The 24815-nt window shown below is 44.7% G+C and overlaps 1 protein-coding gene across 2 annotated transcripts in view; it reads right to left on the reverse strand.

The window, feature by feature from the left end:
• Positions 1 to 24815, reverse strand: part of KANK1 (KN motif and ankyrin repeat domains 1) — a 105406-nt gene that overhangs the window by 17813 nt on the left and 62778 nt on the right. For both annotated transcript variants that reach the window (XM_027796646.2, XM_027796647.2), the window contains one exon: positions 8867 to 11521. In XM_027796646.2, the coding sequence (XP_027652447.2) occupies positions 8867 to 11521 (2655 nt within the window). The remainder of the gene's footprint in view (positions 1 to 8866; positions 11522 to 24815) is intronic.

The raw sequence follows: 24815 nt of genomic DNA on the forward strand, positions 1-24815 counted from the left end.
ACAGATTGTCCTGGAGTTCCTCCAGCTGTGCTATTACAACAAAACTGCACAAATGCTTTTGTTTGTGGAACACACTTTTTTTTACACACACATACTTCCTTAAGTGATCTGGCTAGCACTGCAAGGAAAAAAAAAGATGATACTTATAGTTGAGTGGCACTGCACAGGATGCTAACATCTTGTAGTAAGGTAAATTCCAAATATTCACTTTTAGAAATAGCTGACATCTTTTACAACTCTTGCTACACTGCCTTCCCACCTTCCTGCTTCACCTCAGTACTTTTTTCTATCTCTGTAACAGGACATAATGAGGCTGATTTTTCCAAACACTGTCACTTCCCAGAAGCTTCCTCCTTTTTGCTCGTGTTCCCACCCAAGTCTCCAAGATCCCAACTAAGCCTCACCCCACATGCATTTTCAAGGCACTTTCACCAGCAATGTGACCTGTTACCCACTTCCACTATTGCTCATAGCTTCTCCAAGTTACAGGGGAAGCTGCCTGCTGGGAAAGGCACATGACAGGGTATCAACAGACATGTCAGTACAGCAGACATAAAGTTTCTGCCCTCTCAGGGAAGCAAGGGGTGAAGGTAGCAGCCACCCCAGTGCCCCTTGTGCAGGAGCAACCCCTCTAGAGACAGGCCTATGCACTTGGGACGAAAACAGGCACCTGTGGAAACCAAGAGGAAAGTCCTCCCTTCGCTCCCCCACCTCTCCTCACTTTGCAGCAGTGACTGACTTTGGCTGGGTCTCTTCCTGACACCGAGCACCATCCCGCATCCGCCAGCAGAGAGCTGAGCCAAAACCAATGATTTTTAAAGACCCTTAGCTGAAAAAGAAGGAAACTGCCTCTCCCTCCACATGCTTGGAGCTGTGACAGCTAGAATTAAAGAGTACCAAACAGAGTAACCACTTCCAGCTGCAGCTGGTGGTGGCCACCTCAGATGGCTTTACCAGGTCACCCCTTCTGCTCCACTCTCACCACTAAGGACACCCAGGAGGGAGCAGAGGAAACCTGCTTTGGAGCAGCAGAGAGATGCAAAGCCTCTGAAGCTTCCTGGGTTTCCTGTCAGCTGAAGTCTCTCCATCCTCTGCCAGGTGTCACAGTCCTTCTCTGAAGGCAGCTGCAACAGCTGCACTGTGTCCTGGGGACACGGGTGGGCTTGCATGTGCCGGAGCTGAGGGCAGCTGGCAGGGCAGAGCAGGGGTCCTGCCTAGTGTGAACCAGTGGCACCTTGGCACACCTTGCCACTCCCCCTCAGCAATGCCCCCCAAAGCCAGAGTCTGAACCTTCTCAGGTGTGTCCCTTCTGCCCTGGGACACAGCTGGGGAGGGAGCTGCAGGGTAGGAACGCCAGAAAGGAGGGCAGTAGCAGACTTTTCTCCCCTGCCTTACAGACTGTGTCCTAGCTAAACCTTCCACTGATGCAGTAAGATCTCAGTAGGGTCCCTTTTCTGGTTCCTCCCTCAGTGGCTGAGATGCACCACACTGAGTTCAGGATCTAAGGCACGTTGTCCATGCCTTCAAACAAAGAAGAAAAAGTATCCTGCTCAGTCTCCAGCATCTGACGAAAGAGGATGACATCAAGGCTTGAGGACAAGCACTCCAGAAATAAGAGTGCATTAGACAAACTGGCTAGTACACTCATTCTCCCAGCACAGCTGTCAGGTGTCTACAGTTACGGTTCAAGGTTCAAAGAAAGACAGCTTTGGGCCCAACACAGCATTAATGCTGTAATCAGTTAATTAGCATCTAACATCAGCTCTCAGGCCTACCCCTTTACAACACAGCCAACATAAAGATGCTAGGAGAGGAGCAACCTAGTGCAAATCATTTGGAAAAACGGATGAAGAAAGCAGCTGTGTTACCCAGCACTATGGTCAATGATTTAACAGATTCATCAGCTGCTGCCCAAACCAAAAAGCTGAATGAGCCAAGTTCTCTCCTCCTCCAGCAAGGCTGCAGGGTTGCTGTCAGGGCTCAAAGTGCCTCACACTTCTCAAGTGTGGAAATGAAACCCTGGCTGAAGATCGCCAGCAGTCTACAGAGACCTTAAAATAGACTCTTCACCTCACCTCACACAGATCTCAAGTATGCCTGCACAGCATACTGCTCAGTGACACCAGGTCACGGTGCACAACACTGACAGTAAATCAGCCAACAGGCTCAACACTTTGCCAGCCACTGCCTCCACACAGAGCCACTCCAGCAGACTCACCCTGCCGATTTTTGTTAGTTTACTGTTGCAGACAAATAATGCAAACTTAACTTTCCAAGTATGGATATAGCACAGCTAACCACAGCATGGAGCTGCCAGGAATTTCTACATGTGTTTTGCAATATAGTTGGGGATCTTAGAAAAGTTCACAAGCAATTTAGAAGCAGAAGTATGATAGGAAAAAAACAAAAAACCTTAAAGAGACTTCAACTTCAACCCTTATGCAAAAAGCTACTCTCCTCAATTTCAGAGGGAAACAAGTGACTGAACCATCTTCAGTGGTTGAGCTCCAGTGGTTTGAGGGAATGAGAGCACCTATTTTTAATTTTTTAGAAGGAACCTCCTCTCCTAAACCACTTGTGCTTTTTTTGAAAATCTCACCAGTTTAAACCAGGGTGTCAGCAAAACTATACATCAGCAGTAGATTACCCATGTCATTTCTGGCATCTACAAAATTTGTTTATTGTTATTAAGATGCTATTGCCCTTCCTAACTGCAGACCTTCCCTCCCATTTATGAAAGCATGAATAGTCATGTAGTAAGTTGATTCTGGGAACTTACTGGGTGAATTTTAAACAGTATTTTTTTGCCTGAATTTGGTTGAACTTATGGTAACAGAAGTCTGCCCTTTACCTGCTTTTGAAAAATTCCATTTAGTCTGATGAAAGCAAACCTAAGTATTACTACAGAACAGACCTAGCCTGACAATACTTTTATACCACTGGAAATCAAGAGAGGTGCAAATGAGGCCAGGGGAATTAAAATACTATCAGGATGAGAACCTAGCTCTCTGGCTGGAACATCACAGACTTTAGCTAAAAAAAGGGCATGGTCTCGCTGCCTGTGTGGTAGCTGCACACAAATTTTATTTTTAACCTGTTGATCAGTGCAAGCATTTATTTGCCCAATATGTTTATAACAGCCAATGATACAACTTACACACTGTCTATTAAAGACAGCACGTTGTCTGGAGCACATACAGCAAGAAAATACTTCTCTTGCATACTGCATGATTTCTTCATGTTAGCAATAAGCTCCCTGTGAAACTACTGTAACTGAGGAGCAAAATGACCATCCAGTGGTCTTATCAAGTTCCTTTATCCTTAAAAAGCTATTTCTTCATAGAAATATTTTAAAATCCATTTTCAATTTGGCCTATGCATTAGAACTATTGAAGAAAAGAACCCATTCTAAGGTAAATAAAAAGACAGCGATGAGCAAACATGTCATGTTTAAACATCTACAACAAATTACATTAACCTATCCACCTGATAAATGTGTTACCTTCAGAAGACTAAGCATAGTTTCATTTTTAAAAGTACTTTTGAGCCATTACAGGCCAAAAGTCACTGAATTTAAAATTTCAAAACAAAAAGTTGCCACACATGAAATTTTTATATCATGAACTAACAGAAGCCAGATTGACTTGGGACCCAGGCATAGGTAAATGTTGCAACTACCATTTGGCTCCAGGGAAAACGCTCCTTCTAACAGGATGGTTCCTTTAATCGGATTGCAAGAGTAATCTCAACTTCATTTTCACTCTCACTTGCTTTAACCATCTTTGTGTTGACAAGCTGCTTCCGTCTCCAAAGTAGCTTGTGAAGCCAGTTTGTTGAAACTCTAAGTCAAAACCAATTCCTTTAATTGAAAAACACTGAACACAAAAGATTACACATCTGTGAAGCAGTCTAATCATCTTATTTATGAAAAGCTCTCTCTTCCAAGACAACTACACATGAAGCTTGGTGAAAGCCATCCTTAGTTTCCCTGACGAGTGGTGGATCAAAGCATCTCATGATACTAGGCACAGCAGGAAGGTTATCTCAGCTTTTCTTTCTTTCTCATTTATGAGGAGTTGATCCTCTCTGATGCTTTATTGTTGCTGAAATATGACAACACTTCCTTGGAAAAATGGGAATCTCCTACCATTGAATATTCATAGGTGTGCCTGTGACCATGGGAGTTGAACTCTGAGCAAAACTCCATGCCTGAACATCATGACTATGTGCCACAGTGCAGGGAGGGAACTGGAGTTTTACCAAAGCCACTCTAACCGACAGGCTAGCAGGCTGCAGTTTGCCACTCTCTAAGCAGCAATAGATTTTGAAATAAAAAGTTATTCATACCATGGCAAATTACGTTCTTTATGAAGCAGAAATGAGGAGGCAGAGCAGCTTTCAGGTTCAAACACTCCATGTAGTGCTGCCACTGAATGAAAACAGCCAGTACTATAATGATAATAATGGTAATAGTAGGACAATTACTGATCAGGTCTCTGCTTCTCTTCTGATATAACCAGATGGGTATTTAAAATAAAAAAAAGCCCTGTTAAACACCTCAGCTTCTAGTACAGAGGTTGTTACCATTTTAGAATGACATGCATTTGAGCTTTATATGTTGTCACAACTAGCAGGTCAATAGATACTACCTGCCATACAAAAACCACAGAGGAGGCACTGTATTCTTTGAGATGCCAGCCAGCCAGACGTGAATAAACAGTACTTATCTGGCACACAGACAGGGCCATCTGCACAACTGTTCTGCATCATGCACTACTTCCCAGGGATCATGAAAAATGCTTCACATATGCCAGCCACTGTCTCCCCAGCAGAGATGGATGGATCCTGTTTGTTACACAAACAAGCACATCTGTACAGAAGCTTAACCTGGTGATTAAGGCATGCACCTGTGGCAGAGCTGAAGCTGAGGGCTTCATTCACTTGCCTAGACACAGACAACCAGTGTGAGCCCACAGCTTTGCAAGGTCCACCGACATGCCTTCACTCTTGAACAACACCAGCTCCTGAGCCTCAGGCAAGCCTCAAGTCTTCAACTGCGCTAACATGGCCCATGCTGCCAGGAGCGGGGCTATTGACCTGTCAGGCTAGAGTCTTTGAGAGAAAAGGCTACAAACTTTGTCAAACAAAAGAGCTGTAAAAACAGCCTTTCTCCAACTCCCTGTTGGCTTTGCATTATGAACAACACAGAGACAACCATGGCCACAATACCTCATTAGTCCTACACACCAGCTTTGGACAACCAGGGGCTTCTTGGACCACCACCATTCCTTCTTTTTTTTCCATCATCACTCAGCCTGCCTCCCTAGCTCTGGGTCAAAGTTATGAGTCAAAAACCTGGAAAGATCTTTCCACCAGATGGCACATCACATTTTCCTAACCTCCAAGACTTTCTGACATGACTTGCTTCCTGCTTCCTTTCACTCCTTCAAGTCTTCAAGAACTTGCCTCCCTCCTCATGATTATTAGTGTAATGCTTCCACTGAGGTGCTCAGTCAGGCTTGCTCTAAAAAGTCACCGTAAAACTGCTACTTCAAAGATCACTGAGGCAAAATAACCATGCATTTACAGGTCGAATATGCTCAGGTAATTTTTCAGGGCAATGGTAGAACAGTTATTTTTAAATACTGCCCTTGCAATCTCCTTGCCTGTGAAAGACATCCATCTACAAGACTTGTGAAAAGTCCATGTAATTATAACCTCTACAAGTGACATTAGGCCTCTGGCTGGTATCTCGCAAAATGCACATACGCACTCAGATGTAACTTTCTGAAACTTCTCAAAACGTCTGCTACAATAAATGGAGAATCTGAATATGTTTGCCTCTCTTGGTCCTCCAGTATGCTGTATGGTCTAAGAATAAGGATCAGTTACCATCTAGGTTTCTCACCCACATCCATACGATCCAGCTGGACATGGACAGGGTGCCAACACTGGCTAACATGACCTTGCAGAGAGGAAACGAGTTTGTCTGGCTAGCAGGTTTGATTTCCCTGATGTCAATAGGGCTTCTGAAAGACAGCACATATATAAATAGGAGTTGCTTAGTTACGGAAGTGAAGGCGTTTATTTTGCAACAAGCAATACACTAATTGCTAACAGACGCGGTTCAGAGATCATCTCAGAGGTTTGCTTGGCTTGCACCTAAGGATGCCAGCTGCAGTCAGCCCACGTCCTGCTCAGCAGGCTCTAGCTCACATGCCTGCATCTCTATCACCTGCCACAAGCTCTGTCAGGGGCTGTGAGCCTGCAGATGCCCCTGCAGCACATCCCAGTCTACCCAGCACTAGCAGGGAGAAAAATCTGAGAAGTGGAGAATTTTGCTGATGTGCTACCTCAGTCAGCAGAAGCAGTATGGACTAGTAACCCTTTAACATGGCAGACTGGTACCCAAATCACATGCCTCAAAGCCAGATCAGGTATTTTTGCCATAAGAGCACCTTGCCTCTTCTAAGAGGCAATTCCTAAGGATGCTCTTTGAATAAAATACTAAAGATGACACTACTGCTGCTAATCTGAAACCAGACACTTCTGCCTCTATTTTCAGCTTGTTTTTCCAAGAAACCGAGGCTTGCGAGAGGTCATGTTTCATTCAATAACTTAAACACAATTGCTTATTTTAACCAAACCAGACTAGAGACTCGGTGCTCTAAAGGATTTTTGTATTTATACAAGCTTTAGAGAAATCAGGCTTAGATGCCAGACCCGGAGAAAGGGGTGCTGATTCGCACACAAGACACCTGAAAAGATAAATCCAAGTGACATAAAAGTGAGGAAAGACTAAGAGCTCCCAAGCTACCATGAGATACTGATACATGGAAAAAAAAGAGGCTTTATTAGTTCCAGTGCTTACAGAATTATTTAAGTTACTGCTTCATTCAGCAAAAATCCTTCTACAGAAAAATGTAACACATGATCTGTAAAACCACAGGAACAGGCAGCAGGGCCAGCAGATAAATGCAGTAAAGACAGTATTTCCAAAATTAATAGAAAAGGGAAACATTTCAGGCTTATGAGCTCCTTCGCACTTTCTCCATGGCTCTAAACTGTTATAGCTCAGAGCTTGATTTATGCATGCAGTCCTGGTATTTAGTTCTCACCAGGGACTAAAAATAAAGAAATTTTACACTTAGCATCCACAGCTAAAGATAATGGCATTACAAGTTAAAATAAAATTATTCCAGAGTAATTTTATCAAGAATGTGAAATCTGAATCTGATTATGAACATCTTTAGTAAAATATGATGTACTGCTTCACCTGCGTCTAAATGCTTTCAAATCTCTAGACTAAACATTTGATACTGTGCATTAAAAGCAGGGAAAGGAATTGAGGATTTACAGCTAGTGAAAATTCTGGTTCACTGTTTTTAAGGACACTTCTGGTGTCTGCTAGACACTCTTATTATTATAGTATCATTACTTGTAAGAAGTCCTAAATACAAAGTGCGTACTAGAAAGATAGTAATACTGCATATATAGTATCACATTGCATGTGTGCAGGCAGGATATCATACATTTTTCTTTACCGCTACATAAATGTTGCTTATTGCTTTACAATGCGAAGATAAACTTTTTACTTCAGCTCATTTAATGGATGGTTCCATTTGGCACATGGATATGAAAAAGAATCAGATTTACCAAGCTGCCTTCTAACAGAAATAGGTAAATTTTAAGTCAGTAAATAAGCTGCAAGACCTTTATACAGCAGCGCATTAGCCAATAATATTACGCTGACATTAAATTGTATTTACTCAAGATTTTTTTATCCAATTTAGTACCCACATTACAGATGAATTTGCACAAGTTTTTGCCATCTCCTTAACCTCTTGTTTCAGTCCCTGTATACCAGGACCAAGAAGACGGTATCTGTCAGTCACTGCTAGGCATTATATACTGGTTTCAAGTAAGCCAGTGTTTATAAATTTAATAGTAAAGTGGCTGGATTCACCAATTAGGTGTTAGACAAAAAGGCTAAATTTTAAACTAGACTATCAGACAGCCAAAAATAATAACAAAAAAAAAAGTAAGCAACTTCACCCCAAGGAATAAAGGAATACCTCAAATTAATTGTATAGATTTAAAAATTAATAAATAAAATGCAAGGAGTATTTAAATCTCAATTCTTGCCTTTCCTGAGTGTCACCAAAACCTCCAGAAGTAATTACAGCTTATGCCTTTCAAACATGAGGCCATAATTAGGGATTAGGACAAACAGTTACTGGCACAGAGAAGATGCAAGATGTGGTTTCTGTGAAGTGCTCTGAGTTGCCTTTTATAAAGCAATCAGCTCTGCTGGAATGGTGAAAGCACCCCACAGCTCTCTGGCTGTGAGGCACAAGGAACAGAGGCAATGGAAGTAACACTACAAAATCCAGGGAAATGTCTGTGGAAACAAGTCAGTTTGCTGCAGATGTTGAATGGGACCCAACTCTTGTCAAATGTGACTCCATAGTTTTTAAAAATTGCATGACAAGTTTTGAGGAAGGACCGAACTGCAAACCCACAGGCACTAACCTCAGCTACTCTTTAAAAGTTACAAAATGGAGTCAACAGTGGTCAAACCCTGCACACTTTGAGATACGTCTCTTGCATTGTCAGAGCCATCATCGTCATCTGACCCTTCAGAGTCTGCTGGACTGGGAAAGATAAAACCACCTGTACTTTTTCAGTTACCACTGGTGAGCTGGAAAGGTCACCCAACAGGCATGTCCAGCAACAACGTCACGCTCTGCATTTCACTGGGGAGGCTTACACACTTGCTTCCAACACTAAGTGAGAGCCTAGCACGTGATTAACCTGCGGCTCTGGCAAGGAGTGGACCAAACGTGCACCCAGATGCTGGGCTTACCTGACACAGTGCTTCTCTCCAGGCACTGCTTCTGAAGGTCCAGGCTCTGCAGCTCCTCTGTGCTGGCGTATTTCATGACAGAGTTGATAGAGGTGAGGGTGCTGATGAGTTGCGAATTGAGGGATCCAATCTGGGACTGGGGCTCCCCAAAGGCTTCCGCCAATTCACTGTAGTTTTCAGCAAGCAGCATTTGCTGTTCCTGCAGCAGCTTTTGCACACGCTCGATGTAGTGATCCAAGCCTGTCCTCAGCTCAGGTGGAGGCAGAGGGCTTTCCAACAGACCACTCACCGGCTCGCACACAGACTCTCCACCAACACCAATGCTCCTGGTGCCAGACGGCACAACTGGCAATGCAGGGGGTCCGCAGGCAATGCTCCTCATTTTAAGCCCAACCAGGTAATTCTCATGAACATTTATCTGCCCAACACCACAGTCTCTGGTTTTTATTGCAGAGGGCTTTTCAAAGCCAGGGTGGCTAGAGAACAAGGTGCCTACTCCAACCGAACGCGTTTTAGCAGATGCATGTATGTCCTTGACCCGGCCATCTCCTACTGCCACGCTCCGTGTCTCCATGCTCTCTGTGTTGGTCTGTTTATGGCAGCTGCTCAGAGCGGTGTTCGTCCCGCAGTCTGCCATGGAGGCCACCTCCGTGCTGGTGCACTGGCTCACCATCTCCAAAGAGGTGCTGGTTTGCTGGCTAGCCATAGAAGGCACAGCCATCACCATTGCTTCTGCCCTGGGTACAGCCTCTGTAGCTGTTTCACGGGACACATGCTTCTTGGGGGAGCAAACCACCACATCCACAGAGCAATCCCCACAGCCCACAGACCTCATCACTCCAACTGACCGCACCATCCAGCGGGGGCTCAGCATGCCTGCTGGCTCCTCTGTGTTGATGCCTGTCTCACAGACGCTTGACTCTGTGCTAACAGCCTTATCAAGCTGCTCAACCGACCTCCCTGTGCCCTGGTCTCGCACCTCTGCCCTCTCTCTCACCAGCCAGCGGCTCATGAGCAGCTCGGGGCCTGCAGCCACACTCCGTACAGCAGGTCTGCAGGAGGTGCCAACACTGCTCGCCTGCAGGTGGTTCCCCACTGACGAATTCGTGACATCCACATGGTCTCCCACCATTTGGTCTCTCATTTGTACAATGGCCTCCACCATCCTGCTGATGACACGGGGCTGAGCCATCACAGCTTTATCCACTTTTTTCCTAGACCCAGCTGCCTGCAGCTCCTGTTTTAATTTGGTCATTTCCCTGTCATGGGTCGTTTCCTTTAACTGAACCTCTAGTCTGTAAATCTTCTCCTTAAGAGCTTCGATGGTCTGCTGCTGAAGCTCTATCTCTTTCTCAACCTCTGTAGACAAGCCAAGCATGGCCTCTGTCACGCCAACACCAGACTCTCTCATTTCTTTCTCTGTCCCCACAGCTACTTCTTTGTGTTGCCTTGCAGATCTGTGGTATATAACCACATCATTCATGTTCTCATCAGCACCTACAGCAACAGACCGAGCTTCTTTTGTCAGGCTTTCTCGGTTCACTGGGAAGTTTGCTGGACTTTCATAATTGCTATCCTGGATTTTTTTCTCCAAGGCTTGCATCTCAGCAGTCAGCTGCCTAAACTCCTCTATCCTCTGAGAGCTCTGCTCCACACTCTCCACCTCCTCTTCACAATCTATATACAGTTCTCCACCTCTTCTCACCTGAGACATGTGTTCCCACTGCTCTGCATTCCCTGCACTGTAGGATCGCTTCCTGAAACCATACGTGTCGTTTTGAGTGGCTTTTCTCTGTTTTTTGAGTTCAGCCATCATGTGCCTCTTCTCTTCCTGCAACACTGAAATTTTGACCTGCAGCACAGGAATAGTCTTGACTTGCTCCTCAAGCTCCTTGAGACGCTTAAGGGCAATTGCCATTTGCTCCCTGATGTGCTGCAGATGCACTGGGCTCACGTTGGTGACTGGCGTAGATATTCCCGAGCTCATGGGGCTGTGACGAATAGAACTGCCTAATGAGGAGCTAAAGCATGCGCCGTAGTCACCATTCCCCTGATACCCATTCTGCAGCTGCTGAGACATGTGGCCGTACCCACTGGATCCCACAAAAGAAGGAAGGGAGCTTGTAGAGCCCATGCCTCCAAAGCTGGAAAGCCGGGGCCTGCGGACATCTCCAGGTGTGACATGCATCATCCTCTCCTGCTCGAGTCGTCTCCGCGTTTCCATGAGGGTTTTTGTGACAAGCAGGTTGTGCCGAGCAGGTTGGGGGGAGGGAGGAGGAAGCTGCTTACTCTCAGGAATGGTTAAGTAGGAAGGAGATGCTTCAAAGGAAACTGAGGGTCTCACAGCAACCGACGAGGTTACTTGACTCCTTGCTGCCGAACAAGACTGCTTGTTCTCATCACTGTTTGACGACGAGAGAGACTCCGTGGAGGTCCAGCCGCTGCACTGACCACCAGAACTCTTGGTAGCCACTGAGGCTGGTATGGCTTTCCTCTTCTTTCGGATGTTTAGTTTCTTAATGGTATTCCCCTTTTGTATATCATCCACGTACTTCAGAAAATCTAAGTCTAGCTGGTAGCCGTAAGGTGTTTCCACAAAATAGGGGTCTTTTCGTTCTTTTTCATCTTCTCCATTTATAACAACTTCCTCTTGTTCTGGAAAAGAAGAAACAAAACAGCATTGGAAAAACTATGTCTCAGTAAACACAAGTGCAGAAAGACGGGTGCTCACAGCACGCTGGAGGCAGAAACTGCTGCTGCAGCTCAGAGAGCAGACCAGTTTTCCGCTGACTGACCCTCAACACTAAATCCCGATTAACTTTTTAGAAGTTAATCAGTAGGTTTTCAAACGCTGAGAAGTGCATATCCACATATATGTGTACACATGCATACACACCGATAACGTCTGTTAACAGGGCACAGAAGTGGCACAGCTAGTAGCTCAAAGCTGCCCTTCCTTGATTCCCTCCTGTCTTCCTGTGTCACACCAAGCTTTCACATGCTGTGCCATCACATGAAGACCACAGGATCACAATGTACCGCACGAATCATCTGGAGAACAACTTCTCTAGACAGTGCATTCCAGCCGGTGACGGGAACTCTGACGCTGCTCCTTATGCAACCAGTGCCATTAGACTTTACACAGATCTGCAGCTGTTCTACGGCTTTGGGAACTGCCGCCCGAAAAGCAGCATTATCAGTTTGCTCTCACTTCAGCTCACACTACTGCCAGCAGTGCCTCTGCCTCTTCCATTTCAAACTGCATGAAGCCTCCCCCACCAAGCTGGGCAGTGGGACGCCCTTGCTGCGGGACCCCCTTGCAGCGGGATCCCGAATCCCACTGCTGAGGCAGCCTGCTGCCTTGCACGCGAGGAAAACCCGTCTGTCCTCCAGACACAGGACTCACCTGTCCCCAAAGCAATCGAAATAAAACTTCACCAGATCTGCTGTGCTTCCTTGGGCTGAGTATTCATACGCGGTGCTGCTGTACAACCTGCTCCTCCCGTCCCGCCTCGGGGGGGTGGGGGGGTGGGGGGGTGGAGGAAAGGGAAAACCAACTGTTGCGCGTTAGGAGCTGGAGCAATAATAAAAGCCAGCTTTCCGGTTACCTGAATTAGCCACATGCCTCTGCCCCCACACTGCACATTTTCCATCCACGTATGGCTGCTCCAGCTTCACGTGTCACACGCCGAAGCCCTGCCTCCCTCCCGCCTTTCTCCTGCTTCCACCCATAAGGGAGAGCCGCCGCGCGGACCTGCGGAGCGCCCCGCACAGCGCGCAGCGGGCGGCCGCCGCGGCTGGGAGCGAGATTCAGCTCTCCGCTTCCAAAAGGAGCCGTTTGGAAGCGGCGTCCTCTTAAAGGACTATAAAACCCTCAGGAGCGGCGGCGGTGGGTGGGGGAGAGAAACTCTACTTACTGCAAGTACAGGAAGTGACTTAATGTTGTAATGAAAAGGTTTCGGGGGAAAAAAAAAAAAACAACACCTCCTGTTTTTCGAGTTTCCTTGGCATGCTTAAGAAGAGCTTTGTCTACAGACAGTGTAACTGCTTTCATGGCGATCCTTTACCCTTTGGATACCACAGGCCACCCGGAGCAACAGGCGGAAGGAGGATGCTGCTCAGGGAAAGCCTGTCTTCCCCGGCAGAAAAAGAACAGGATGGCGACAGAGCCGCAGGCAGGCACCTCTGAGAGCCGCAGAAGTGGGGCCGACCTGAGATCACTGGTATCTCGGTCCTGCAGTGTGGACAGACTGTTTGGCAGACACAAACAACTGCCCCAGACCACATGTTTCTGTTGAAAGACCAGAAAGTCTCAGTACGCTGTGGTATTTACTTACAGATGCAGCCAAAATAGCCATCCGAATACCAGAGTGGAAGCAGAAATACATGCATACATACATACATACTTTAAGCACACAAGCACACACTGCTCCTTCCAGCAGGACTGCCTCCATGTCAGGCAGGGATAAATTCTCCAGGACTCCCACTTACGGAGAGAATGAGACAGAGCATACTCTCCAAATTACTCCTCTTCCTCTCCAAATTCAGTGCTCTGATTCCAGATTTCTCATCCTGGCTCAGTTCCCTGCAGACAGACAACTCTGTTGCACACCCCGCAGCTCCTCGCCCTAGGTTGGTCAGCCTTCTTTCCCACTTGAACCCTAGATTTGTCCCAGCTCCCACACTGGCTCTCATCCCTTGCAGGCTTCTGGTCTCTTTCTGCCTTCTTCCCATGCTTGGGATTTCCGACCCATTTTCTCTACTTACATCCATTTGCTTGCTCCACCAATTCTAACCCAAAATCTCGTTATTCTCTCGCCCCTCACCCTGGGCTTCATTCTAGTCACTTCACCCAAGCCATGCAAATTCAAGCTCCATCAATTTTACCTGCTCACCCATTTTCCCCAGTTCTTTTCCTCTGCTTGTCTTGGTCCTTGTCTTCCTACCCAGCAATATCTCCGATTCTCCCATCACTACACCAGTGAAGTCAGGCAGCTCCTCTAAGCTGTCCTTGGGCACAATGCTTAAGCCTTGGATGGGGCAGGGTGGAACAGACTCTCTGGAAGTCCCAGGACTTAAAGAATTAATGCATGTTTGGAAAAATATTCATAAAACCTCTAATATGCATGCAAATCTCATGTTAAGTCATGAGAGCTGAACTGGAATCTCGGATATATTCTTTCCTTCTTCGTGGAATAGTATCAAGATTGCTCAACAGAAAACTAATCAAAAATAAATACTAATAAAAAAATATTCACACTGACACTGACTAAACCTCTCCACAACACCTGCAGGTAGCTCAGTGTCTTCACAGTGAAATCCCTTTGGTCCTCAGCTTAGGCTGGCAGCACTACCAGGACACAGTTCATTAACAGCTGTTCACAAGCATGAGACTGTGTACAGAGCTGACTGCCTGTCACTTCTCCTCCAAATGACACCGTGAGCACTCCACCAACACAATCCCAGTATTATGAGTTGATCTGTGGAGACGTTTATTGATATGTTAAGACAAACGAGGATCAGGCATACAATCTACCAAAACCACAATACTGAGGCAGTGTGTGGGAGCTGCGCCAACCCTTTGTGCATTTTGCTGTCTAGAGAAAGGACCAAAATGGGCGTGGCTGTTAAGCGTGGAACAAAGCAAAATGTATGGCTGTTTCCAAGCAATAAAAATGGGTTTGTTGCTTCCGAAAGGAAAAAAAAAAAAGGAAGTTAATATAAGACCTGATAAGACTGCAGCCCTTCTTCCCTTTAGCCCTTGGGTCCTGGATGAACTGTGGTTGCCCTTACTCCCTAGCTTTGGTTGGTGAGCACCAAGTGCTACACAAGCAGGCACCCCTGATTAACCTCGAAGGAAGCTGTGTCTATTTGCCCTTCAGCCAGAAAGGCAAGACGTCATGCCCAGATACCTCAAGTCAGCAAAAGAGTTCTACCTCATTCACCCCAACGCATGGCAGCACGGCAGCAAATGCCAGGCAGTACAAACACTCCTGTTAGGCATCTTGTCTCATCCTTGGTCAGCTGATCATGGGCATTACTAAAATTAGAACTATTCACCAGTCTCTATAGTAGCTGAGGCAAACATCAATCATGTCATTGTGTTACACTAAAACAGTGTGTGCAGATGCACAAACACATACACTTTTGTCTGTGAAAATGCTGCAGACACGCCTGTTTTCTTCTGAAATGTCATTACATGCAATGAGACACAAACACATCATGCTTTTTGGCCAGTACCTGCGAGGTAAAACACCCTGTGAAAAACAGAGGCCTCAGTGTGGTACTGTCGTTATTAATGAGTTTCTCCAGAAGTATGCAAAGACTTCATTTCCCTCTCCCTGCTGCAGGATAACCATGGGCAGGACACAAGCAGCATTTAAGAAATTCACTCTTCAGTTCTCACCTCCTGCACTGCTGGGACTGGCTCTGTCCAAACTTTCCAGTCTTGCCAACTTCTATTAAATTATATCCTATCTAATGCACTACACAAGAACATCAGTGTATTAAAATACTGAGTCAGCCCTACCTGAGTCCACACTAATCCTGTCTGCTCCCAGACCAGGAGAACTGGAAAAAACCAGAACATTTAGCTGATGTGCTTCAAGACTTCTGAGGGAGAGAAAAGCAATGAAAAACTGGGCAGGCATAGAGTTTTGGTTCTACAAGCTAGGAAAACTTTATTGTAGAGCCACCTTGGAGGGCCCAGGAAGATCAAAGAGAAGGAGCTGAAGATGTATTTTTGAAGCTAAAAGTCAAAGGTGCCTTGAAAAATATAGACATCACATCTAAAGCCTTCTCTCCCCATCTGGTTATGATATCTGCTCTAAGGCATTTTTATCTTGGATCTGACTGCTATTAAAGAAGTCTTTTCCACTGAAATAATGTTATGAATAACAGAGTCTCCTTCCAGAGTTATGGCACAAAACAATTCATAAAGAATGCTGCAGAGGAAAAATACAGATTTAACAGCTGGCATAAATGGGGTCAAATCAGTATTTTTACATGCTCAACTTCAGTTTGAAAGGTTATCTGGGGCAGGAAAAGGGGATAAAAAAACATTCTGACTTTTTGAGTCTCTACTGCAACAGAGAAAAAATTGGTGCTTTTCCCCTTTACTCCCTCCCCCAGTACTACTTTTATTCTTTTCTCTTTCTGTTCTTCAGCACATATGAATGAGTATCAGTCTTGCCTTCTGAAAAAAAACAAACCACCAAACCAAACCCAAAACACATGAGGCTGAACATTTGTTCAAAAAGAAAAAGCAGAATGGAATAATAAACATTTTTTCTTTCATTCTTCTCTTCACGTGTCAGCATTTGAATGTAAGTTAAAAAAACAACAACAAAACCACTTGGAAAACAGACCTTAGCGTTGCAGCACACTCATTTGATCAGCTTTCTTTTGGCTAGCAATATACAGAAGATGCCATGAAATTACTAGCTCCCAAACAATGCAGCCTAGCTCTCCAGTATTTTCAAAGGCAGGGGGGGAAAAGCCCCAAAGTGAAACAATCAACTATCAGATTTTTATTTTATTTTCTTCCAAGAACTGAGAGGGGAAAACTTACAGAAAGTTGTTTCTGTGCTTTGACGGACAGCAGGAGCATCGATTTTTCCCTTTGCAGTTAAAGCACATAGCAGCAGTGTGAAGTATGCCGCAGTGTGGAGCACAGACTCCACACCTCAGTTGGCTGCTTATCTGGCAACAGGAGGAGAGTCATCACAGCACAGCAGAGTCAAGCCATGAAGCTGCCCATGACGATACCCTGGTGCTGGCCTCGGCCACTTTCCTGCAGTGCCAGGCTATGATGCCCGGATGACCTGGCTCGGCTTGTACAGGCAATGGCACAATTGCCCAGCACACTACATTATAGACATGGCTGATAACACCTTCCTTTCTTTTTCTGCTATGGAAAAACAACTAGTAAGCATCACCTTGTAAGAAAGGTAATCTGTTTTGCTATGACGCAGCTACAACTATGCCTGGAGCAAATGGGATTTCACTCCTGAGGCACCTGAGACTGTCAGTTATGGGGTACTACAGTCCAAACTGAAACACCACAGCCAGACAGGGATGACAGACCCTGCTACCAGCCCTGCAGTTACAGGTGTGGAGGATTCTCCGGTTACAGAGAAATTCCATTTACTGCACATTTTACTGAAGAAATAAATCTCCAGTGTGAAATGTTTGCTGCAATTTTAATCTCAAAGAAAAATGAGAAGCTGAAAAATTATAGATTACTTTTTAAAATTTATGTGTCAACACCCCAACTGGCGAGCTGACCTCTAAATCTAAATACTTGATGCTTTGAGTTGGGGGTTCTAATCAAAAAACAGGGACAGCAACTTCCCTGATAATAACAAAGAAAGGATGAAGCTACAACACTGTGTAATAAATAGGTTTTTATTTCAAGAGGTAGAAGCTCCAGCTCAGATATTTGTAGTGGGAAGCCTCACAGAAGTGGATTAAGGACCTCACCTGAAGTCAATGAACACAAGCAGTAGCAATGTTGAAGAAAGATGGTTCAGACAGCTGCGGTGGTTTGGGTGCACTGTGAATGCAGACACAGGGTACTGGGCTACAATGCCACATTTGCCACACAATATTGGTAAAAGAAGGCATTTTAAGAATGGATCTGCTGTCTTAATACCGTGCTCTGTCTAGAAGAAGCAGGAATGTTATAGCAATGGAAGAAAAACTCAAAACAATCACAGCCACAATGCAAATGCCACTAAATGCATCAAAAATCTTTCTGTTAACTTAAGTGGGCTTTTCCATTGACTTGATGCACTCACAGTGAAAACAGTCTCTCAAACAGTTCTGTTCCTCTGAACCTGAAAAATCTTAGTTGCTCAGCATTTTACTAGAATTATCATTATAATAAAAAAATTAAAAATTCAACTGTTTAGCATTATAGCAAAAACAACGAACCAGCTCTCACCTTAGTACTGGTGATCAGATGGATGCGCTAGTCTGGATGTCCCACTGTCACCTCCTCCTCAAGGGTCAATTCCTAAACCATTCTTAACTTTGTAGAAGAGCCTCTGGCTTTTCTTATTCTTCTCCCTTTGCTGCATGTTTGCTAGCTAGTGCTGACACTGTTCATAGCTACAAAACCCAGAGCATTTTGGGATCACATAGAAAATGTTCAGAATGCTTACCAGCCTGTTACCCAAAGGCGCATATCTATCTATCTATCTATCTATCTATCTATCTATCTATCTATCTATCTATCTATCTATCTATCTATCTATCTATCTATCTATCTATCTATCTATCTCCTATTTGGTGTTAGGAGGGGGTCCTTCAAGGTCACATTACCTTTTTTTACACCATTAAAGGTTTTCTTTCACATGGTAAAAAAGTTACCTGCAGAGTTTATATCTGAACATCGTATAACACAACTAAAAATTATTTCTGTGAGCTGAAAGTAAGAACCACCTTTCAAAAATCACACCTCCTAACCCTTAGCCTTTTAATGTCTCAAACTTCGAGAATCTGTGAACTGAAAACTTGCAGCTCAAACAGAACTCATGCAAATTAATTAACCCTACATGAAGGATTAATCTTGTTTATGAGAAATCTATTCCTAGGGGAAAATTAAAAAGCACAACCAACTGTTCTGAGAGTGACTGCAATATGACCCCTTATCAAAATTCACAAAATGTCCTTTATATTCTGGAACAACTAACTCCCTTATTTGAGGCCAATAATAAATCCCCTTTTCAACTGCCCTCACCTTCTGGGAATAGCTCTAGGTCTGACAGTTCTGTGGTGGGACATCATGTATGTGCACCGCCTCAAGGCCGCTAACCACGTAAACTCAAAATTAAGAGACTAGTCTGTTTTGCCTCCATCCCAGTTTCTGACTCACAGGTTCCAAGGGAAATCAAACTATGGCTGGCAGGAAGCAGGGCATGGGTGGGAAGGGATATAGCCATTAGCTTATTCTGCTAACTGCCCCACCAGCTGCAAGGAGGAGCAGAGCAAATCCCATGGTGGCAGCTGTTGCTGTTGTTAACAGTGCTACCATGTCTGGGTAGAAGGTACTCTAAAGCCATTTGGGCAAACTGCTGTCACAAGTCAGCTTGTGGGTGCACTGTGGCTCTAAGCATGACCAGCAGGACCACCATCAAGCAAGTCAGAAGCAAGCTGCAGCCTTAGTTGAATTGCACTGATGCATTCCCCAAACCATACTTTACCAACACTGCTTTGTCAAGAAATGTAATGGAGGAAGAAAGAGCTTGCCTTACATTGACAGCAAAGGGGCTTAGTTGGTTCAGCCACAGAACACGCTCTGCCCTGAAAGACACTAATTTCCTCATAGTAAAGTCAGCCTTCTGCTCTCTCTCAGGTATCACTGGGAAGAGTGATGAGGTGTCAACAGTCATCCTTTACTTTTGGGCTTGAAGTGTTTAAGCGTTAAGTGTTAAAAGTCCTGTTTACTTGCATTTGAAAACCAGATGCCAACAAGGCAAGTCCAAATCCATATGAATTTATTTTTTCCAAGCACCTGATTCCACGTCCACTTTTTTTCACCTTGCAGTATTTGTCTACTTGAGAACTGCCCTTCGTCATTCCCTGAAGCATTTATTTCATTCACTTTCTACTGTGTGCATATTTATGGGCTCCAGGCACATTTGTGACAAATGAACAGCATTCAGTTTAAAGATGCTTTCCAAACCAGACTAACTCTGGCCTGGCAAAATAATGTAAGTTATGGCAAACAGTAGATTCCAATCACAAGCTCCTCACAGCCTGGGAGAAAGCTATGGGTGTGAACTACCAAACATAGCAGGAGAGCAGCTCAGTTTCAGACCAGCATAGCCCTCCTCGCCAAAAAAATATGTCCCAATAGATCTGGGCTAATGGTTTCAGCTACTGATGCTGATGAACACAAGGTTGAGTCCCAGTGTTGGTAAGGCACCTTTGCTGTCCTCTACTGCACAGAAGAAATCTTGAAGCTTCCCCACCTCCCTTGCCAACCTTTGGAAATGTAGCAGACCTGCCCCGTTCTTCCAACAGTACATCATCCTCTGTTGCTTTACACCACTTCATCATCACAAAACAAATGACAAAGAAAAAACAATTGCAAAGACCAAGGCTTACATCCATATAGTAGGATGGGCTTCACAAAACCCAGATAGAGGGCTGGTAAAGCAGAAGAGGAACAAACCCCCAAATATTTATCTTCATTCTTCACTCATCCACATCATCTCCTCACTCCTCATGGGGGCCAAAGAAGTCATGGCTGCAAGCCAGGTGTTTGCCTGAAAAAGTCTGTGCATCAGTGCTACCTGCTGAAGCCCAAGCAAAGAAGGCTGTGTTTGCTTTCTTGCCAAGAGCAACTGGACTGCATCACAAAGCTGAAATATTTAAATGTATAATGTCATTACCCTTCTGTGCCTATAAATCTCTGAAGAGGTGAGAAGTGGAGAACAGATACATAGGGCTATTGTAACAGGAGTAACCATGAGGAAAGAACCTGAACTCCTGGGATATAAACCTGCCATGGATTATTAAAACTGATTTACAGTTTCAGTTTGGTCTTACAGCTGTGCACAGGGTAGAAAAAATGGAAGAATTGTCTTCTGCAAGAATGGTTCTACAAATACTTGTATTTATGAGTCCTAGAAGGACATTATTTTGTCACATGCTTACCTCCATAAGGAATATGGTTTATGCTGCATGATCAGTATGATATTTCAAATACTGGGAATTGTTCCCTCCTACCCTTTTTTATATTAATCTAGTACTGATTCCTTCCGTGAGATAAGACGTGTGTTGCTTTCCAAACTTCAAAAGCTTAAGTGATTTGCATTTTCCAAAAACACTGGAAGATTCTTCTCTGCACTTAAAATAGTTCAGACTGATGAACTGATTTTCTCCACAAAAAAGCAATCAGAGAAAATACAGAAAAGGTCATTATTAGAATTAATTATTTATGCACATTCTAAATAGCTAAAACCCGTAGCTTATAATTTGAAGGATATGAACAGTGTTCAAAATTAGCAGCTTTAAGGATAGCAGCTACCTTTCTGCTGTTGAAATGATGCCTTGCAGTAAATAGGTGCAGTGGTCCCTTCACTTGAGTGTTCACAACACCATCTCCCACTAGAAAACCTGTTCGCTGAAGGAAGCAAACCTCTCTCTATATAAGAACAAACCCAAAAAATCTACCAGAGGAGTATGACACCACAAGTGCAAACTCCCTTCAGACAGCAGCACTTGTGAGACAACCTAGCTAACAGGGTACTGTTAAGAAACGACGAAAACCCATCTCAGACTAATGTGCTAAAAGAACATCGAGGCTGGTTTCAACTGTGCTACCCTGGGCTGCCCCCCATCCCTTTTCTCAGCTGGCCCACAGCACTAGCAGAGCCAGCCACTCACATCTCACCTCTCCCCCATCCCATTCGAGGGTCTCACTCACCGATCCACACAGAAGCAAACCCTTGGATGCTGCCACGTTTAGTTTTTCAGGAAATTAAGTCTGAAGCTCACTTTCCTTTGCCTTAAAGGGAGTGTGTGTTCCTGACACATCAGCAGGCAGGGAGCCCAGAGGTTGCTACAGAGCATTTATTTATACTCATTTGGAATTTCCTGAAACAGTCCCAGCCCCGCAGCCAGCCCAGTGCAGCACCAGTGGTTTCCTTCATGGCACTTCACATGCTGCGCAACACCTCTGGCTCCCCAAGGGTTGAAATGCCTGAAATGGGCAGCAGGACAAAAGAAACCATACCAAATGACACACTAAAAAGGTAATTCTTTTTTCTCTGATAGAGACAGATTTAACCTGAGAGGGAATTAAAAGTTCAGGTCACTTCTCTTCCACCCACATTCCCTCTCATTCCCTCCCACCCCCACCCCTCTCATTTCTCACTCCCTCATGTGCACCTAGAGCACAGAAGGGTTCATTGATATAATTTGGGCAGAACAATTACCTCTGTTGTAACCACCACTGCTTGCAATTCTGCCTGTGTTACATTTAATCCTGTTTTGTTTACACTTCTCAAATGCACCTTATAATTTGAGGGATAAAAATAAAAAACTTTTAGTATAAACTTACAGGAACAGTTTTCTTTTTTTCTCAAACATGGCCACAGTATACAAGATATCCTTCATGCTAGTACAAGCACTTTCAAAATTATGCACAAACATATTTCATTCTTCCATATTAATTTTTCTTGTTTCCACATAACAGCATCTATTCACTCAAGTAAAGATAACTGGGATTCCAGATGCAAAAAAGGTCACTTCTCAGCATCATAAAGAGACCTTGAAAGGCCTCAGCTCCATCTCTCTTCACCTCTGCTGATAGGAACAGTTGCTGTAGTATAGCCAAAACAAGGACTCTAAAAGTAAAGGGGCAAGGGGACAGGCTAATTTAATGAGGATAGTGGTCCTAAGACTTCTCAGGACTAAAGGAAAAGAGTCCTTATTATCATGCCTTCCATCCAGATTCCCAAAAACAGTTAGAAAAAAAGAAAAAAAGAAAAAAAGATATGAGTTGTTAAAATAATTTCTACGATCACTGCAGATTGGAAGAGTTGTGCTTCAAATAGAAGTGGGATCTTGTGCTGAAATGACAGGAGAGAGGTCCAAGTCCTCCACAGCGCCTTCAGCTAAAATGGCACAGACTTCCAATAAAAGTGTTTCCTGAACATGTATAGTGGCTTCAGTGATATTTAAGATGAAGCAAAGTAATATTTAATATTTACAGGCATCAGCTTTTGGACTATAAACTAAGTCATATCCTGTAGATAATTTCAAATTTATTTCCTTGCATTACAAGTCATTGATGCATACATGATGAAACATGAGCTCCTAAAAAAGGTCTGAAGGAGGTCTCTAGACATAACCAACTTGTTGGATCTATGGACCACGAAGGTGCTGAATTTTGAGTGAATTGGTCTGGTTTGGTCTCTGCTCTAAGTACACCATCCATAAAGAAAAGCAGCTTTCCATAAAAAATGCTTTGGGAACAGCTTCTAACCATGCTTTGAAGTTTCTCCTACAAGACACAAAAACTCTAGGGCTGCTGAAACCCAAACTATGCTTTCTGTTCAGAGAAACAAAAGCAAAATTTCAGCCCCTGAAGCACTGCCTGGAGCCTGCAGCCCAGCCCTTTGAGCTCACTGGCCTTCAAGCCCCATCCTTCAACCTGCAGAAGGGTGAGGACCAACAGTGCAAAGCAGCACTGGGTGTTAACTGCTGGGCATCTCTACCTCCATCAGCAGGTCCTTCACACCAGGCAGGGGAGAACATGAAAGTATGCATCTGGTTTTCTGCTGTGGGGGGAAAAAAAAAAAAAAAAAGTGGCATCCAGGATAAAGTATGAGAAAAGAAGATATGGCCAACAACACATCCTTCTGAAGAGTTAGGATTCTGCTCGGGGGGGGTGGGGGGGTGGGGGGGGGGGTGGGGGGTGTGTGTGTGTGCGCGTGTGTGTTCGGGGAGATTCTCTAACATTGTAGGATTTTCTAAAAAAAGGACAGTGTGATATCCTGTTTAGGTAAGACAGAATTTTAGCAGCTGTCTCCCCATGGTCCATCTGTTTATCATTACCCTGTGGTTTCAAGGGCTTGACATCTGAACAAGCCCTGCATCAAGTCACGCACCTTCAGTGGACTCTCCTCAAAGGTCAGTCAACTCAGCAGGCTGAAAAAGTCTTGCCACGAGTACAAGCAACATCCCAAACCATGTATCAGCACTTCACCCCTTGCCCAGCAAGCCAAGTATGGAGGCACATGTCTGGGTTGGCACCAGTAAGACCTAAAGGCAAAGAGCACATGTGTATTTATTCTCTTGGCCTTTGAGAACTTTATGATGCCAAATAAACTCATTCAGCTACTGTTCACAGTAGAAACAAAACTGAGGTCAGAGCACAGCTCCCCAGTGAACAAAAAAACAGACTTGATCTGAAGCAGAGTGAACATAAGATTTGGTGTACGGGCAGACAACTAGCTGGTAAATTTGTATCTGAAGAGGGGGTTATTTCACACCCTTTGTGAAAACAGAAGGCAGAGAGGGTACAATGGATCTCCCAAAGGCGATGGATGAAATGCAGCTCTTTAAAACCCATGCCTCCAACAGACCATATCCTCAGCACTTGGAATGGCTGTAGCTTGGAAAGAAGGAAATAATCTGCCTGACTACAATGATCCAGCCCAGGGGAGCACAGAGCCTGTCCTGACCCATCACTGTCAGGTTTATTTTCCTGCCCCCAAAACCACAGATGATGCATTTTGGTGAAGGTTGGATATGGGATTCTTCACAGTTTTATTTTGGTGGATTTTGTCTTGCGAGAGGCGGGTGGCATTGCTGTGGGTTGGTGGGGGTTTTTTGGGGTTGTTTTTTTTTTTTTTTGGCAAGTTTGGCAGCTGTTTTCCATAGAATGATTTAAAACTTGCTAGCCATTCAGGTCAGACCTGAGACTGATCTGGACTACCCACCTTCTCTTCCCTAGGAGATGCCTCTGGAAGGGCGTAAGAAGAAAGCAAACATACAGCAACATTTCTCCTCTCGGTCTCAGAAACCTGCAACCCGAGAGACTTCCTGAGCCAAGGGTGGTCCAGGCTGGCTTTTCAGTCACAATGTAAAATGTGTATTTTCAGGATAGCTGGGAGGTATTCAATAACTGTATTCAAAACGTCAGCAGCTGATGTGTTACTACTGTAAGGAAATCTACTGGACAAGAGCCTGGAGATAGTTATGGATGACTGATCTGATCCAATGACTATGTAACCCAAAACCTCCATATGAGAAACTTTGCATGCTACAGTTGGTTGCTGCCGTGGACTGATGGGCCAAGGCCAATTTTATGATGTTCAACAGGGAAAAGTGCCAGGTCCTGCACCTGGGTCACACCAGCCCCACACAGCGCTACAGGCTGGGGCAGAGCGGCTGGAAAGGGCCTGGTGGGAAAGGGCCTGGGGGTGCTGGT

Source organism: Falco peregrinus, chromosome Z (genome assembly GCF_023634155.1).
Source record: "Falco peregrinus isolate bFalPer1 chromosome Z, bFalPer1.pri, whole genome shotgun sequence".
Taxonomy (NCBI): domain Eukaryota; kingdom Metazoa; phylum Chordata; class Aves; order Falconiformes; family Falconidae; genus Falco; species Falco peregrinus.